This window comes from Electrona antarctica, assembly GCF_951216825.1.
Source record: "Electrona antarctica genome assembly, chromosome: 12".
NCBI classification, from domain to species: Eukaryota; Metazoa; Chordata; class Actinopteri; order Myctophiformes; family Myctophidae; genus Electrona; species Electrona antarctica.
The window spans coordinates 18,312,698-18,328,729 of NC_136793.1; the positions used below are offsets into that span (position 1 = coordinate 18,312,698).

General features: G+C 43.9%; 1 protein-coding gene across 1 annotated transcript in view; it reads right to left on the bottom strand.

Annotated features, from left to right (window-relative positions):
- Nucleotides 1-12,596, bottom strand: part of mtmr12 (myotubularin related protein 12) — a 29,456-nt gene extending 16,860 nt beyond the window's left edge. Inside the window, exons 1-6 of the mRNA XM_079516240.1 lie at nucleotides 12,426-12,596; nucleotides 6,867-6,933; nucleotides 5,878-6,017; nucleotides 2,560-2,632; nucleotides 2,295-2,434; nucleotides 1,476-1,566 (exon numbers count right to left, since the gene is read on the bottom strand). Of these exons, the coding sequence (XP_079372366.1) occupies nucleotides 1,476-1,566; nucleotides 2,295-2,434; nucleotides 2,560-2,632; nucleotides 5,878-6,017; nucleotides 6,867-6,933; nucleotides 12,426-12,503 (589 nt within the window). The 5' untranslated portion in view covers nucleotides 12,504-12,596. The remainder of the gene's footprint in view (nucleotides 1-1,475; nucleotides 1,567-2,294; nucleotides 2,435-2,559; nucleotides 2,633-5,877; nucleotides 6,018-6,866; nucleotides 6,934-12,425) is intronic.
- Nucleotides 12,597-16,032: the final 3,436 nt, after the last annotated feature.

The following is a 16,032-nucleotide window of genomic DNA, read 5'->3' on the forward strand; positions in this document are numbered from 1 at the left end:
CAGGTCATTGTGCAACACTCCACCCAACAGCCAGAAGTGCCTGTCTTCACCATTGATGGCCAGCAGCTCACCATCGTACCACACTTCACATATACCTACGGAAGTGTCCTGTCCCCCACCTGTAACATCGACCATGACATCCAGGTCGGTGTTGAGTTAGCCTCTTCTGCTTTTGGTAGGCTCAAAACCAGGGTCTTCCTGAATAGAAACCTGACAGTTTCTACAAAAGCAGCTGTATACAAAGCAGTCCGTTTGTCCACACTGCTATATGGCTCGGAAGCCTGGACCCCCTACCAAAGGCACGTCAGAATCCTGGAGAGATTCCACATCCGCAGCAACGGATCCTGGGTCTGACCTGGGAGGACAGGATCCCATATGTGGACATTTATGACCGGACACAAACACCCAGCATCCAAGTGTTCCTTGCACAGAAACATCTACACTGGGTGGGGCATGTAATCCGCATGCCCGCCCAGAGGCTCCCCCGGCAGATTCTCTACGGCCAACTCCAGGAGGGCCGTAGGTCCCCCGGGGGACAGCGGAAACGCTACAAGGACCACATAAAGACCCTCCTGAAGTGCTGTGCTATCCAACCCTCTGCACTGGAAGACCTGGCTGCTGATCGCCACACCTGGCGCACCATCAGCCACGAGGGCATCACACACCTCCAGGAGCAGACCACGGAGAGGAGAAAACAGAATACAGCGACACCAGCGTGCTGCAGGGGACCTCCCCTCATCTGAGGATTTCATCTGCCCCACATGTGGCAATCCATATGGCTCACGCATTGGCCTGCATAGCCACATGCAATGGCACCGTCGCAACCCCCCTCAATAACCCACGCTTGGAGCAACGGCATCATCGAAATCGATGGACAAGTAAAGGGAAGTAAGTAAAGGGATGGTCTCCATTTGCTCCACAAAGACTACATTTACACACATTTGGCTCTACTGGGTTCCTGTAACAGTTTCACAACCAGGCATACATGCAGTCCTGGCTCATTTAAATTAGGGACCCTGAGTGATTCACAGGCATTCATTCATTCTAAATAGCATACTGTATTCGTATCGGTTAATGGTTAATTAACCGTATACGTTTCTGTTACTGATAAACATTTTCAAAATGGACACCCCCGATTTCACATTTTATCTATATGTGGAACTGCAGTACTGTACCTTTGTTGGTATAGAACATAGCCAGCCCTAGGTGTCACATATATAAAGACTTTAAAAGGAAACGCATTATTAAAATGTATTTAGGACTGACTGAGGCCAATTCTAAAAACACCTTCTAAATCCCGATAATGAAATAATAATAATGAAATTAATCATAATAATCATAAGCTGTCTGAAATCTAATTTTGTTATTAGATAACTGAGACAATTGCATGGTGAACCCAATATGGTGCAATGCATGGATGGTGAGTTGAGTGAGTGGCTCTAGTCTAGGGCTCATGTGGTAACTGAATTACTTACCTGGACAAGCAGTGTTTTCACAGTAAGAAAAGGCAAAGAGATTTTTCAAAGACTTCGGCTCTAAACAGTGGTGTACAATTCCTTGGAAGATCTACAAGGTAAGCAAATCAACACAAACGTGTGTGTTATGCATGCAAATCTAACAGCAAATACATTGTTTTAGATATGCTATTAGCCAAAAAAGCAACAGATTAATTGAAAAATCACTGGAACCCAAAGCAGGGATCATAGAGTTCATTCTTAACATGTCTAAATGAAATGCTAAGCCTAAAATACAAAACATACATGCACATGCAACCATATACATGAACTCAAACTCTGTCTTTATAATACTTTATGGCCAGACCGCACCAATGCAACTATTTGCAACTCCTTGCAACAAACAACTGTGTGGAGTTTGCATGTTCTCCCAGTGTCCCTGGCCTGGGGTAGGTACCCTCACAAAAACATGCTCTATACCCATCTGGTCAGCAAGGGCAGATGATGGAGGGGAATAGGAACTGGTTCGAATAGCGTGTTCCTGGGGGAACTCCTCCCCGTCAGGTGATAATAAGCGGCCTGCTCACTCATCATCATGCATTGAAGGAAGCATGAGCTCAGTTCGGGGCTCTCCCCAGGTTGGCAAAGGGAGAGTAGCACCCACGATTACAACTTAGGCAATTGGCAGCAGGTGAAAAATGGGTTACAAAATTGTGGGATAAAAAAATAAATTAACGTAAGGCCAGTTCACATATCCATACTTAACCCCTGAGACAGACACACACACACACACACACACACACACACACACACATATGCCATTATGCCATGTGTCCATACCATTTTAGCATCTTTCTCTTCAGAGTAGGTAAGGACGAAGGTAAACACTCTCAGGTCTTTGCAGTGGAAGATGAGCTTAGATGGACACTTGTTCTTCACCAGGCTTCCTGTGGTGATCAACTTCCTCTTATCCTCATACCCTGAAACCAAAACCAACGTGATGACAATACATTACTCACACTCACACATACCAGACATTGTCCCACATAGTCATTAGTCAAAGACTGAACCAATCAAGCTAAGCAGTGTTTGCTCAGCTGTGTACCTCCATAGATGTGGTCCACGCATGACAGAGGGATGTCGTTTTGCCCGTAGAGTTTGTTTTTGAAAAGCTGAGTCTGAAATGGAAAAGAATGCCATTAGTCCTGATTTATATACCTAAAACCACAGATTCAGTAGAAGTGGATTAAAATGACCCCTTTCATTTATAAAACCTAATGTATACAAGTTGAAAACCCCTGAACCTAATTTAGTGTAATACAACTTCATAGATTTTAACCAAACTGCATGTTACAAGGGTGGTCTCCCTACCAATACAAGACCGGTCGCCCAAGACACCCCTGGTCAAATCCAGCCCCCTAAGAATGGTTAGCCTAACCTCAATAAAACTATGACTAAATGTATTGCTAAATGTAACCTCAGTAAAACTATGCCTGAACCCTGAACCTAAATTTATTCCTAACCTTATCATCAGTATCATCAGTAAGTGGGGGAAAAAACTGGGGAAGAGTGTGAATTTTTAGACCCTGCTGTCTGCCGGACAGGACTAGTGCTATTGCCTGAACCTCATAGCCCAATATCTCCCCTGCCCAAGTGGGCGTACTGTCTGATTTAGCGTCACCAGGCTTTCCACCTCGGAGGAAAGCCTGGTCTGTTACAAAATAGCTGTGTGAACCGATCTGGACTATCTGGAGCGGACTATCTTTACGTCATGTTGTAGTCATTGTTTTGTAGTCATCAGGCAGGAACACAGAATTTACAGGATATTGTTATTGTTACAAAGGAGATGGATTGAGGCAAGCAGTGCATGTAGGGTGCTTGATAGTAGAGGTAGTAGAGTGAATGCAATCAACCTATTCATGAATGAAACTCTATGGAAGGACAAACTTTTTTAGTAGCATCAAAAGCAGACTAAGGACACTATAGGCACTATAGAAAGACAATACTAGATTTGACTCAGTTTACACCTAAAAAGAGGAAACAAATATGGAGGAGAACTACTTAAGTAGAGCCCAAGAGAAATTTAGTACATGAGTCATTCACAAACTTCTCCAATTGCTTCAGTTATGGGTCAATGTGGCTTTCTCTGAGTATGTGTACTTCTTCATTTTCAGTACCAGAATATAGTCAGATATACAGGCTATCTGCATTAAATGTGTTTCCCCCGAAAACATCAACTAAGAAACTGCACTCTGTCGAGTGCCTACTTGCTTGTTGCACACAAGTAGGCCGTGCGCAAGCAGAGAGTGCAAGTACTGTAGACCGCTACAAACGTTCAAATCTCAGCCTCTCTGTGAAGGAACGTTTGCAATATTGAATTATTAGGTTTAGCTATTTGCTACGTACCTTGCTTTGAGGAGAAAAAGTAGTATTTTGAAGTATGGTAATGATTACTTATGCCTGTTATGGCAGTGGTGTCAGATTATATACATGTATACATAGGGGCATTACCTTTAGTCCACCCGACACTGAAACATGTCATCGTTACGTCACCATCGATAAACAATTATACCCTGTCATTGGTACATATATTCATCACGTCATATGCTCATATGTCTATATATGTGTATATGTCTATATGTATGTATATGTAATTTCTGAGTGATTAGTGGTATAATGTGGTTACTCGGGTGGTTTGATGCGTATGTCCCTTTTTTTAATCCACCTGACACTGAAACATATCATCATAGGCCTATCTCACAGCCCCCTTTCCACGCCCCCTTTTGGAGCTAGTGGTGTTATTTTTTTTTCGGTCCATAGGCTTCCATGTTAAAAGAGGTATTTTCACAAGCCACAAACTACCGTTTTGTAAAGGTAAGGTTTATTCTACTTATTTGAGTTGTTATACCATTGTGTTTTCCTCATATTATTATCGGTCTTTGACATTTTAACATTAGGAAATGTACTTAGATTCTCCAGAGAAAAAAAGTGTAAATGCCTAATGTTAAATGACACCACTATCTACCGGAAGTGGGCGTGGAAAGGGGCCTGTGAGATAGGCCTATTACGTCACCATCGTAAACCAATTATACCCTGGCATTGGTACATAATCTTCATCACGTTATGGGACATCCGCGGAAAACATACCTGCACGGTCTGCTTCCGTATGTCCGGGGCCAGCATATGACGTCATATCATATGCATTCTAAGGGACATTGGTACATATCTTCATCACGTCATGGGACATATGCTTCGTAGCATGACGGAAAACATACCTGCACGGTCAGCTTCGTGCCAGCATATGACGTCATATCATATGCTTCTAATGGACATACGCATCGTAGCACCTGACTGAAAACATTACTTGCACGCTCTGCTTGCGCAAGTAACTAATATAAACTATTAGTTTAAACTAAATTCAACATTTTTAATATTGAGATGTACTAACTGAGCATCAATTGAGGTTATTATTCCTTGTCTTTGTTGCCAACAACCAAGAAATGCACACACACACACACACACACACACACACACACACACACACACACACACACACACACACACACACACACACACACACACACACACACACACACACACACACACACACACACACACACACACACACACACACACACACACACACACACACACACACACACACACACACACACACACACACACACACACACACACACTTAAAGAAAAGAAAATATAAAAAGAGACTGCCTGGTCAGTGCGTTACCAATCATGATAAATTGCATCTGTTGACTCAATATTGCTGAACCCTCTGCAACAGGTCTTCAGATTGCACCTTACTTAGCCTGAAGTAATAAGCGTTAAAACTTCTGGATGATGATGTCCTGTACCGCTGTCAGGAGGACGATGATGTCCTGTACCGCTGTCCGGGGTGGAGGATATTGTGCCATGCCGATTGTTCCTCCCACAAAACTAAAGGTGATCGAGCCTTTGCCAGTTTCGCCCCCAGGCTATGGAATGATCTCCCCTTCCACCTAAAAGCCATGGCCTTTGTGGACCTTTTAAAGACTCACCTCAGTGCCAAATGTTCTGGGGTCTTGTTGCTTTGTTTTATTGTTGACATGTTTTGCTTTTATTGTTGTGAAGGGCTTTGTGAAGCAGGAAAAGGGTTTAACAGGCAGGCAGTATGAACACGCACTTAGGAGCATTTCACCCATTTTCTAGTACTAGATTTCCGTTACTCACTCTGCTTCTCATTTGTATGCAATGGACAGTTCAGAACCTGCCTAGCAATGACATCACCAGGGGATTGCAAGCTAATAGAAACTACAGCCTCTCTCTTCCTGGAAAGTTCGAATGCTATAATAGAAGCCAGAATTCTTGCACACCAATGACGTTACTGGTAGGCAGGAAGACAAATAAGCAGATAAAATGTTGGTCTCACCGTGTCTTCTGTAGGTTCCTCATCGCTAACAAACGACACACGGAAGTTGGTGCAGAGCAGCGTCCCAAACACGCCACGCTGGGACAGGTCGTCCTGGGTTTCCTTCACCACTGTGTTAGCACTGCAGAACATCACCTCGCCTGAAGGTGGCGCCACACATAGCGGTAAAAGAGAATGGTTTTTTTTTGCATGGTTTTCATAACAGTGTTACCAAGTGCTTTACAAAGTCATATAGGCAATCCACCGGACAGAATGGGATATGAGACACGTTTTGATGACGTCATCACAAAAAGGTCTGTTGCGCCGGCGTGCAAAGGGTTATGTGAAATTGAGTCCCTATTCATTACAATGGAGGGGGTGGAACGGTGAGGAGCGTTTCCTGCTCCGTTATGTTGTTGTGGTCGGCACTTTGGAACACTACAACAACGATTACACCGTTTTGACAAGCAACTCAGCAGTCGGTGCAGTAGCTGTTCAAAGGTAACTTTAAACGTAGGCAATCTAGCGTAAAAGACGGCCGTAAACGGTCCGCAGTTAACCTGTTAAAACAAAAGGTTTCTCGTTAAAATGTTATATTCTGATAGTAACCATAGCTAGAGAGCTGGGCCGGATTTACCCTCCCAAGGGCCCCTGGGCTAGACAAAATTTCAGGGCTCCCCTGGGCTGCCAGTGGTATTTTGCTTTAATTTCGCTGTAATTTTGGGGTACCCAGACCCCCCCCCTCCCCCCAAAAAGAGAGAGGCAGGCAGGCAGACAGACTAGTCACTGAATGAATGCAGCCAGTAGTGAACTAATGCAGTTTTACAGCAAAATATTTCACAATGTGCTCTAATAATAAAATCACAGCAAGAGAGATGAGCAATAAAGAAAGACTACAGCCACTAATAGACAGTGCACTAATGCAGTTGCCAGTTTTACAGCAACATATTGGGGGTATTTTGACACTTACAGCACCTTTAAATAAGCAAGGAAATACAATGTAATTTTACCTGGTAATAGATGAGGGCATTTCACCGTTTTTGGTGTGTATGGCCGCGGCGACTCTGACTTGATTTCCTGCAAATCAAAGGTGTCCATTTTATTTTGGTTTTTTCTAACACTATTCACTTGATAGTTTTTCCTTGTCTAGACGTCGCTATTATACTGTAATAACTGTATAATATTGTAGCTCACAGCCATAAAACCTACATAAACAAGACTAAGAGTCCAATTACCATGTCTTATGTCTTAATAACTGAAAACCTGGAGGCATGGCCATTACCGTTTGGCCACTCAAAATAGCGAAACAGCATTGGCCATGCCACCAAGTTATGTCATAAGACCTGGTAATTTGGTAGGACTTTTAAAGTTGTCGAGGAGTCATCAGATCGCTATTAAGTATTTCACACTACAACAGTCTCTTTTTGAAATCGGCTGTCATAATATCTTTGCGGTTTTCACACGATTGATCGCAGACATGGGATCACACACTGCAAGAGTTCACCAAGATGTAACCACACATACATTTACATTATTCATTTTAGACGTCTCCCAAAAACGTGCAAGGCTCCCGTGGCACGCGCACACACACTTAAATTTTCAACGGAAAAGCGAGAGCATGCACACACACGCGCACACACACACACACACACACACACACACACACACACACACACACACACACACACACACACACACACACACACACACACACACACACACACACACACACACACACACACACACACACACACACACACACACACACACACACACACACACACACACACACACACACACACACACACACACACACACACACACACACACACACACAGTGTCAATGACGTCATATTGCATTGTTATTTCCACGTCCCATGCTCTTACTCACACAAATAGATACATATTATGGCACATTCGGAGATTGTGGAATAGTTGTCTGGCTACGCGAGACTACAGTATTATAGGAACACATTCAGTGTCATTCGAAGTTACAGAAAGTTTCAAACTATGTATGTGAAAGAAAGCTAGTAGAAAGCCATAAGCTGTTCCCGGTAACAAAATACTTGTAGACCACACTGCAGGGGTTTAATAATATTTTAAAGTGCAACAGAGTGGCTCACAACCTCAGCCTGATGGCCTGCAAAGTCTAATGTCTCCACTGAGTCATAGAGATATCCCTTTGCATTAGTGGTTAAGATGTTGGCTTTCCACACAGGAGACCAGGGTTCGATTCCCGGGTGTTACAAAAGCAGTTGAAACTTGAGCTCTGTTCAAACTGCTGTCAGGCAGATATATTGTATCGCTTTCAAAAATCAATGTTGAAACGTTGGAATCTCTGCGCTTAGATCTCAGGTGGCGCAGGGGTGAACTGGTGAACTGGAAGTACGTGTCCGCCACCGAGGAGTCTAGGGGTTTGATTGAATCCACTACGGTGCATCCAGTTTGGATGAGCATATATACCGAGTTATGCTTTTATGATTATAATTGAGACCTTCCCCTGCTTCAACAGGCATTATGAGTTATGATGATAATTTTAATTTTGGACAGCTCCTGCTTCAATTGATTGATTGATTTTTTTGAATACTTTATTAGACAGAAATGCAATGCAAATTCAAGCACTTGGTCTAAAAGGATAACGCAAAAAAAAGTCCTTGCAGTCTCGTTTCCATTCGGATCCTATGCAATTCACATACAGTTAAGTATGCATTGAGTTATGATATTAATTATGGAGAGACCTCCAGTTTCGATAGACATACATGGGGCATTATGAGGCATGGCTTGACCCTGTCCGTATGGCGGCTGCATTGACACAATGCTCCAATGAACAGCAGCAGACACAGGAGCTGTCCAAAATTAAAATGAATTCCTGTACTGTTCTTTGTCTATATAGAAGTGTCTATTTGTACGTCTCTAAATGTTTTGATGATTTGAACATGGTGGACCCTGTTGTAAACAAGTGTAATGCTTAATTGGGTCGTCCACTCACAGTTAACAGCCTTTGTATTGAGTTTGTGCTTGAAATGTACTGTAATTCTGCAAACTGTTAATAAAATTTTCAATCAATCAATCAAAAGACAATGTGTTCTATGTGCATGTATATTCTAATCTACAGCCTTTTTAGGAGCTCATCTGAACAACAAGCTGAGCAAACTACTTATATTTACTACGGCAAACTACCATAGTAAATAAGTTATAATAATAACCAATGTTAAATTATTGCATCAAATAGTATTGGTCAAATTTAATTTGAGGTCAAAACTTGTCCTATACAGCAAAATCCTTAGTGTTCATTTAACTCTGAAGAGGGTACAAATGGAGCCATAACACTTTAGGTTCAGTTGAACATTGCACTTTGGCCAGCAGCAGCACAATGGTTGATCATGTGCTTCCACGGACTGTCAGCCTAAATGTTTCACACTAGATCCCAATCGATATATCAGTTTGACCAATATATCAGCCATTATATGACTTGAAGTATCAACAATTATTTATGCAAATGATGTGCCATGATTTTTAACCTGGTGTCCCTATTTTGGGGAAAGTTAAAAAATAAAAAGCTGATCTACAAGATTACAATGTGTCACAATGACAACACATTGTGAGATTGTAGATTTGCTATTTTTGAACGTTTAAAAAAACATTGGTTAAGCTTAGCTTAAAACGTTTTTTCCCCTTTTCTTTTTTAGGAAATAGAGGCTCCTCTGCCTCGCCTCCATTTTGTTTCATAATGGTTTCAACCTAAATGCTTCATACTGGTTTGATGCTTTGCATGGAGAGTGCTGCTGTTTATCTAACATTGACACAGATGACCCGAGGATGGACTCAATGGCTTGTGGCAGATATTAAAATTCTGAACACTACTGCCTTTCAAAGGCTACTGAAGATATACAAGATAATTTGGGCCAAATAATGGCTATGCAACCAGCCAACCACATGTGTCAACAATAAAGAGAGAATTTATCAAGACTCTCTGGATTATCTTTGCAGTGCCAGTAGGCTTTGACTTCCTCATTCATAAACAGTCAAACAAATGTCTGGAGAGAGCTGCCATGTGTAACTCTCTGAGTGTACAAATATGCAGGTCCATTTGGTTACAGTTTTAATTTACACTTGCAGTGTTGTGACACTTTTTTTGAATTCCCAATTTATTCACATTTTTAAAAGCTTAAAGCTTCACTATGTACCTTTTTAACCCATTTAGGCCTGAGGCCGATTCTAAAAATCCTTCTAAATCCTGACTTAAATTTTCTGAAAAACTTCTAATATTTATATAGCAGCATAATAATTTTGTATTTTTTTAATACTGTACATACTGTACAGAACCCCAAAATGGGTTCCAGGCCTGAGGGGGTAAAACACCAAAAGGGGTTCCCGTTGACTAATGTTAAATTATGAAAACAATAGAACCAATCTCTGTCAGATGGAAACTGGAAACCTCATATCAGTTACTTTAAAAATGAGAAAATATCAAAGGTAGCAGCAGCTCTACAAGCTCAAAATGCGTTGGTGAAGCTTGCAGATCTGCTACTTTTGTGTGACGCTGTAGCATGTTAGCGACGATAACTGCGACGGTTGTATTTGTTATCCTTGCTCTTCTATTGAGAAGGTTAGGCCTTCCTGCATAACTTCCTGGTTTGATGATGTCACGCGCATACCCTCTATAGATTTCCCCCCTCAAACTATCAGTCAAAAGCTCTATTCTCCAAAATTGGCATCAACATCGGATGCAAAACAAAACCGAGCGTTGGCCTCTAAACTTGTGGCACTTGGACATCATGTAATGTATTAAGTCCTCTATACTTCAGACCCCAAAATGAACATGGTATTCCCTGTCCAGTGTCTACTCTGCTCAGTTTCACATATGTAGGCCATCTATTCCAGTGCATGAGAGGTTCTACTTCTACATACAGTATAAAGCTGTAAATGACTTTCAATGCCTGCTACTAGGGAGTGTACTTTACTACAGGCAGAATTCAGGGCTTTCTTGTGCTTTCTTTCAAATGTACCCATTCAGCATACCGCTAATAAATACAATCCTTCCTGGCTGATGCTCTTTGCCACTTTTCTTCTACTTGTGGTTAAAAGTAGCAATTAGGGCCGTCACGATTACAAATCTAAGTTGACGATTAATTGTTTGTCACACAAAATTGCAATTAACGACTTAATTGTATTTTTGCTATTGAACATTGGAACAAAAACTGCAGGCCAGATATGACAAATAACTGAAGTATACAAAGAAAATATATTCATTATTTTTATACTTTAAATAAAGGAAAAACAAATAGCGAAATAGGTGATCACAAAGTGACAGGTTGTAAGCTTGTGGTTTTGCTATTTCAGCATTTTGGAAACGATTATGACAATATAAAAAATACCTTTCAAAATTAGTCAACATATATTGGAAATAGCTGATCTACAAGGTATCGTTCTGAGTAGCCGAAATATTAAATGGGTTAAATCGGTTCATTTATAGGCCAGAAAACACCAATGCAACTTGTCGCAACTCCTTGCAACAAAACTAAGGCCAGTCAACTGCCAATGGGGTAATGGACTGGACACTGGTGTGGTGACTGGACTGGCCTTATGTTTTGTATTGATAATCTAAATCTGCAATGTAATTTTCAATTAATACTTGTCTTGTAGTACAGTTGAAAGTGCAACAATTGCCTCAGATGTAGTGGAGTAGAAGTATCAACAAATGGAAAAGGATACTTATTAGGTTAGTAACTTTAGATTGTACGAATGTACGTGTAGGCCTACTAAGTTACTTTACACCGAGGTGTCTGTGTGTACAGGACATGCAGACACGGGGTCTGACTTTGTCAAAGGGAAAAGAGAGCAGTGACAGTTCTTTCCAACTGAACCTCACCATATCCTGCTTCCCGTGAGAAAGCTACTGACTGACTGTTACCAAACTGATTTACAGCCCTGGATGTTTATTATTAACCCTTTTCTATCGTTTCCAAAAAAAGTTATATTATGATCAACCGATGAATCAACCAGAACAGTGCAAAGTAACGTTCATGTAGTGTTCAGACATTCTGATCTAACCGTTGGTAATCCGAGAATATTAACAAGTAATCCAAGTTTGAAGGAGTTTATAAAGACAACAGTTGAAGATTAAAACAATAATCCCCAACGGCTCCCAGTCGGATCAGAACAGCTCTACTTGTGACAGTATGCGGTCTGACTCTGACACTACACAGCCCCGCCTGGCTCATTTATTGACGTTGCTAAAATCAGCGCTAGCAACATTTCAGCTAGCGCTGGTCAGCCGTGTTACACCGATATTGGTGACCGACTCCGACCGATTCCTTGACGCTAGTCATGTTCGTTTAGCGAATGCACTGAATTACAGATCGTTTTTTACACATAAATTACATTTGGTGGATGTTCTCACGTTTGTTCATTGGAAATTACAGTCAAGAAATGTAGTCCTGCATTTGGGGAAATGATTCGCAGTCGCACTCTCGATATATAGGTCACCGATGTGTGCCTAACCGCCTGGTAGCCGTTTGTAGTTGTAATGACAGCAGAGCCGAGGAAGCCTGCTCTGCTCTTCTTACCTCCGGAGTGACATAGGAAACGAACGATGGTTTTGTGGGCTTCGCATTCGCAGCCACGGTTCCTCTCAATATCTCCATGGCGGCGGCTAGCTCCACTCCCTGCGTTGTTCCAGAGAGGGAGGAAACAACAAAAACAAACAATAAAAACAACACAAGAACAAGGTTGGACGGCCGGGGACTCACTCACTGAGAGGAAAGTAGAGGGCTCTGACTGAACTCAAGTATGCACGCCCCTCAGTTTCTCATTGGCTCAGCTGGTATGTTACCCCGCCCTCTCCGTTTCTTTCTAGGTGTTTGCAAAAAATAACAGATCTAAAAGCCAAGGTAGTGAAGGTAACACTAACAACGCGTCGCAATGAGCTTGTAGATCTGTTTTTCCCCTCTCGTTTAAAAAAAATCACACCTGTGTGAACTGAGTGGTGCAAATCCCCCCCTCCCTCTCTCTCTCTCACTGTCTCTCTCTCTCTCTCTCATTAGCAGGCAACAGTGCAGCACTATCTCTCTCTCTGTTTCTGGCACAACAGCGCCACTTTTGGTACTCATTGGTACTGGTGCTCATTAACGTCACACACAAACATAGTCACACACATAGTTGAACGTCACACACATAGTTGAACGTCACGGACATCGCTGTTCCTTGGAGTGGTTGCACCACTCAAAAATAAATAAAAATGTACTGGCCATATAAGGAGCATATGTCTTGAGTGTACATGGTTTGGTGAGGTCAGCTCCATACTGTATATGGAGATCTAAGGGTGGTAGCAGGGTTTGATGAGGGCCCAGGTAGGGCCAGCCGGCCAGGCCTTAATTTCCGGGCCTGTTGAGAACTCTAGTTTTCGCCGGCTGCCAAGCGTGGCTGCACTAATAACTTTGGGGCAGGCCCGTCTAGAGTTTGAAATTTGAATGGACAGGCCTGAAGTCAAAAGGGAGACATCGAAGAGGAAGGATGGATGGGAAAGGATCAACATATGGAATGTCAGAACAGGTTCTGACATATATCCATATATGGAGATCTAAGTGTTTGACGTCAGATGTAGAGTTGCTGGCAAATATTGATGACATCAGGGATCTCCATGTATGGGCTTAACTGCGACAGCAGGTCACATTTACTATCAGGGTCTCCACATCTGAAATGAAATGAAATGAAATGAAATCTATATTTACCCAGGGTATCTGGGCTAAGCTCAAGAACTTGTTTCCAGCCAGGCCCTGCTCATAGAACACATTTCATCGTAGTGGTTGATGCCTTGTTCAAGGGCATTTCAGCGGTGGTAATTTTAACGTGTCGGACGGCTGATTCGAACTGGGAACCTTCCGGTATCTAGACCGCGCCGCTATCCGTTCGGCCACCGCTGCCACATCCCTGATGTCACATGTCACGAGACCTGGTGCCCGACCAACACACTAATGCCCGACACACTGATGGGAAATGCCCGATTCCATAGTTAACTGCGACCTTTGGTCGCAATAATCTGATTTGTATAATCAGAAAGAATGTAATTGACATGCCATCTGAGCATCTCTATGATGGAATCAAACATGTGCATTTAGTAATTAAAATAAAACGCCTGAGAGCGTTGCCAAATCAATGGAAATATACCTTCTCATTTGACCAAAAGAGTAATTTGTATTGACACATATACTTGAATAGTATGTTGGATTATTTACAGAGCCCCGGAGTGGCCATTGAGAGAGAGAAAAATAAATCATAAATTAACTCAAGTTAGTCCGGCAGCCGGGGTTGTGGAGTGGGACATTTGGTACATAGTCTTTTTTATTGGCCTAAAATATTGTCTATACATACATTCATGAATCCACTTGCTGACCGGCTGTCGGCATTGAGCAATTTGTTTAATATGTGACCAGGGCTGCGCATTGTCACCTATCCTGTTTGTGATTTTCATGGACAGGATCTCGAGGCGAAGTCGTGGCGGAGAGGGTATTCGGCTCGGTGACCTAAGGGTTGCATCACTGCTTTTTGCAGATGATGTGGTCCTGATGGCACCATCGGTCCAAGACCTTCAGCTCTCACTGGACCGGTTCGCAGCAGAGTGTACGGCGGCTGGGATGAGGATCAGAGTCTCCAAATCTGAGGCCATGGTTCTCAGCAGGAAACCGGTAGATTGTGCAGTCCGGGTAGGAAATGAGGCATTACCCCAGGTGAAGGAGTTCAAGTATCTCGGGGTCTTGTTCACGAGTGAGGGGAGGACGGAGGAGATCAGCCGGAGAATCGGAGCGGAAGGGGCGGTATTGCAGTCGCTGTACCGCACTGTTGTGACGAAAAGAGAGTTGAGCCAGAAGGCAAAGCTATCCGTCTACCGAGCAATCTTCGTTCCTACTCTCACCTATGGTCATGAAGAACTGCTAACTACTCCTATCCTCCTGGTGGAGACCTGTGCCCAGAAGGGCACTTTTTCTAGTTCTCTCTGTGCAGAAGGTCACGTAACAGCTTTGTGATCCTTGAAATTAAGTTTAGAGAAAACAAAACAGCCCCCAATAAGAGAAGGACAAATAATACTGACTGGTGCAGGCCAGGGGGCCATGGGCTGCTTTGAGTGGATGCGACAGAGGTGAGGGAGGGTCACGTGTGCTTGTCTATATATGAGAGTGTGCGTGCATGGGCACGCTGGTCCATAGCTCTAATGCCCTATGGCGGGGGGCACACTGGTCCATAGCTCTAATGCCCTATGGCGGGGGGCACGCTGGTCCATAGCTCTAATGCCCTATGGCGGGGGGCACGCTGGTCCATAGCTCTAATGCCCTATGGTGGGGGGCACGCTGGTCCATAGCCCTAACTCCCAATGGCGGGGGCACGCTGTTCCTTAGCTCTAATGCCCTATGGCGGGGGGCACGCTGGTCCATAGCTCTAACGCCCTATGGCGGGGACATGCTGGTCCATAGCTCTAACGCCCTATGGTGGGGGGCACGCTGGTCCATAGCTCTAACGCCTGGGGGGCACGCTGGTCCATAGCTCTAATGCCCTATGGCGGGGGGCACACTGGTCCATAGCTCTAATGCCCAATGGCGGGGGCACGCTGTTCCTTAGCTCTAATGCCCTATGGCGGGGGCACGCTGGTCCATAGCTCTAATGCCCTATGGCGGGGGGCACGCTGGTCCATAGCCCTAACGCCCTATGGCGGGGGGCACACTGGTCCATAGCTCTAATGCCCAATGGCGGGGGCACGCTGTTCCTTAGCTCTAATGCCCTATGGCGGGGGCACGCTGGTCCATAGCTCTAATGCCCTATGGCGGGGGGCACGCTGGTCCATAGCTCTAACGCCTGGGGGGCACGCTGGTCCATAGCTCTAACGCCTTATGGCGGGGGCACGCTGGTCCATAGCTCTAACGCCCGGGGGGCACGCTGGTCCATAGCTCTAATGGACCAGCCATAGGGCGTTAGAGCTATGGACCAGCGTGCCCCCCGCCATAGGCCGTTAGGGCTATGGACCAGCGTGCCCCCCGCCATAGGCCGTTAGGGCTATGGACCAGCATGCCCCCCACCATAGGGCATTAGAGCTATGGATCAGCGTGCCCCCGCCATAGGGCGTTAGAGCTATGGACCAGCGTGTCCCCCGCCATAGGGCATTAGAGCTATGGGCCAGCGTGC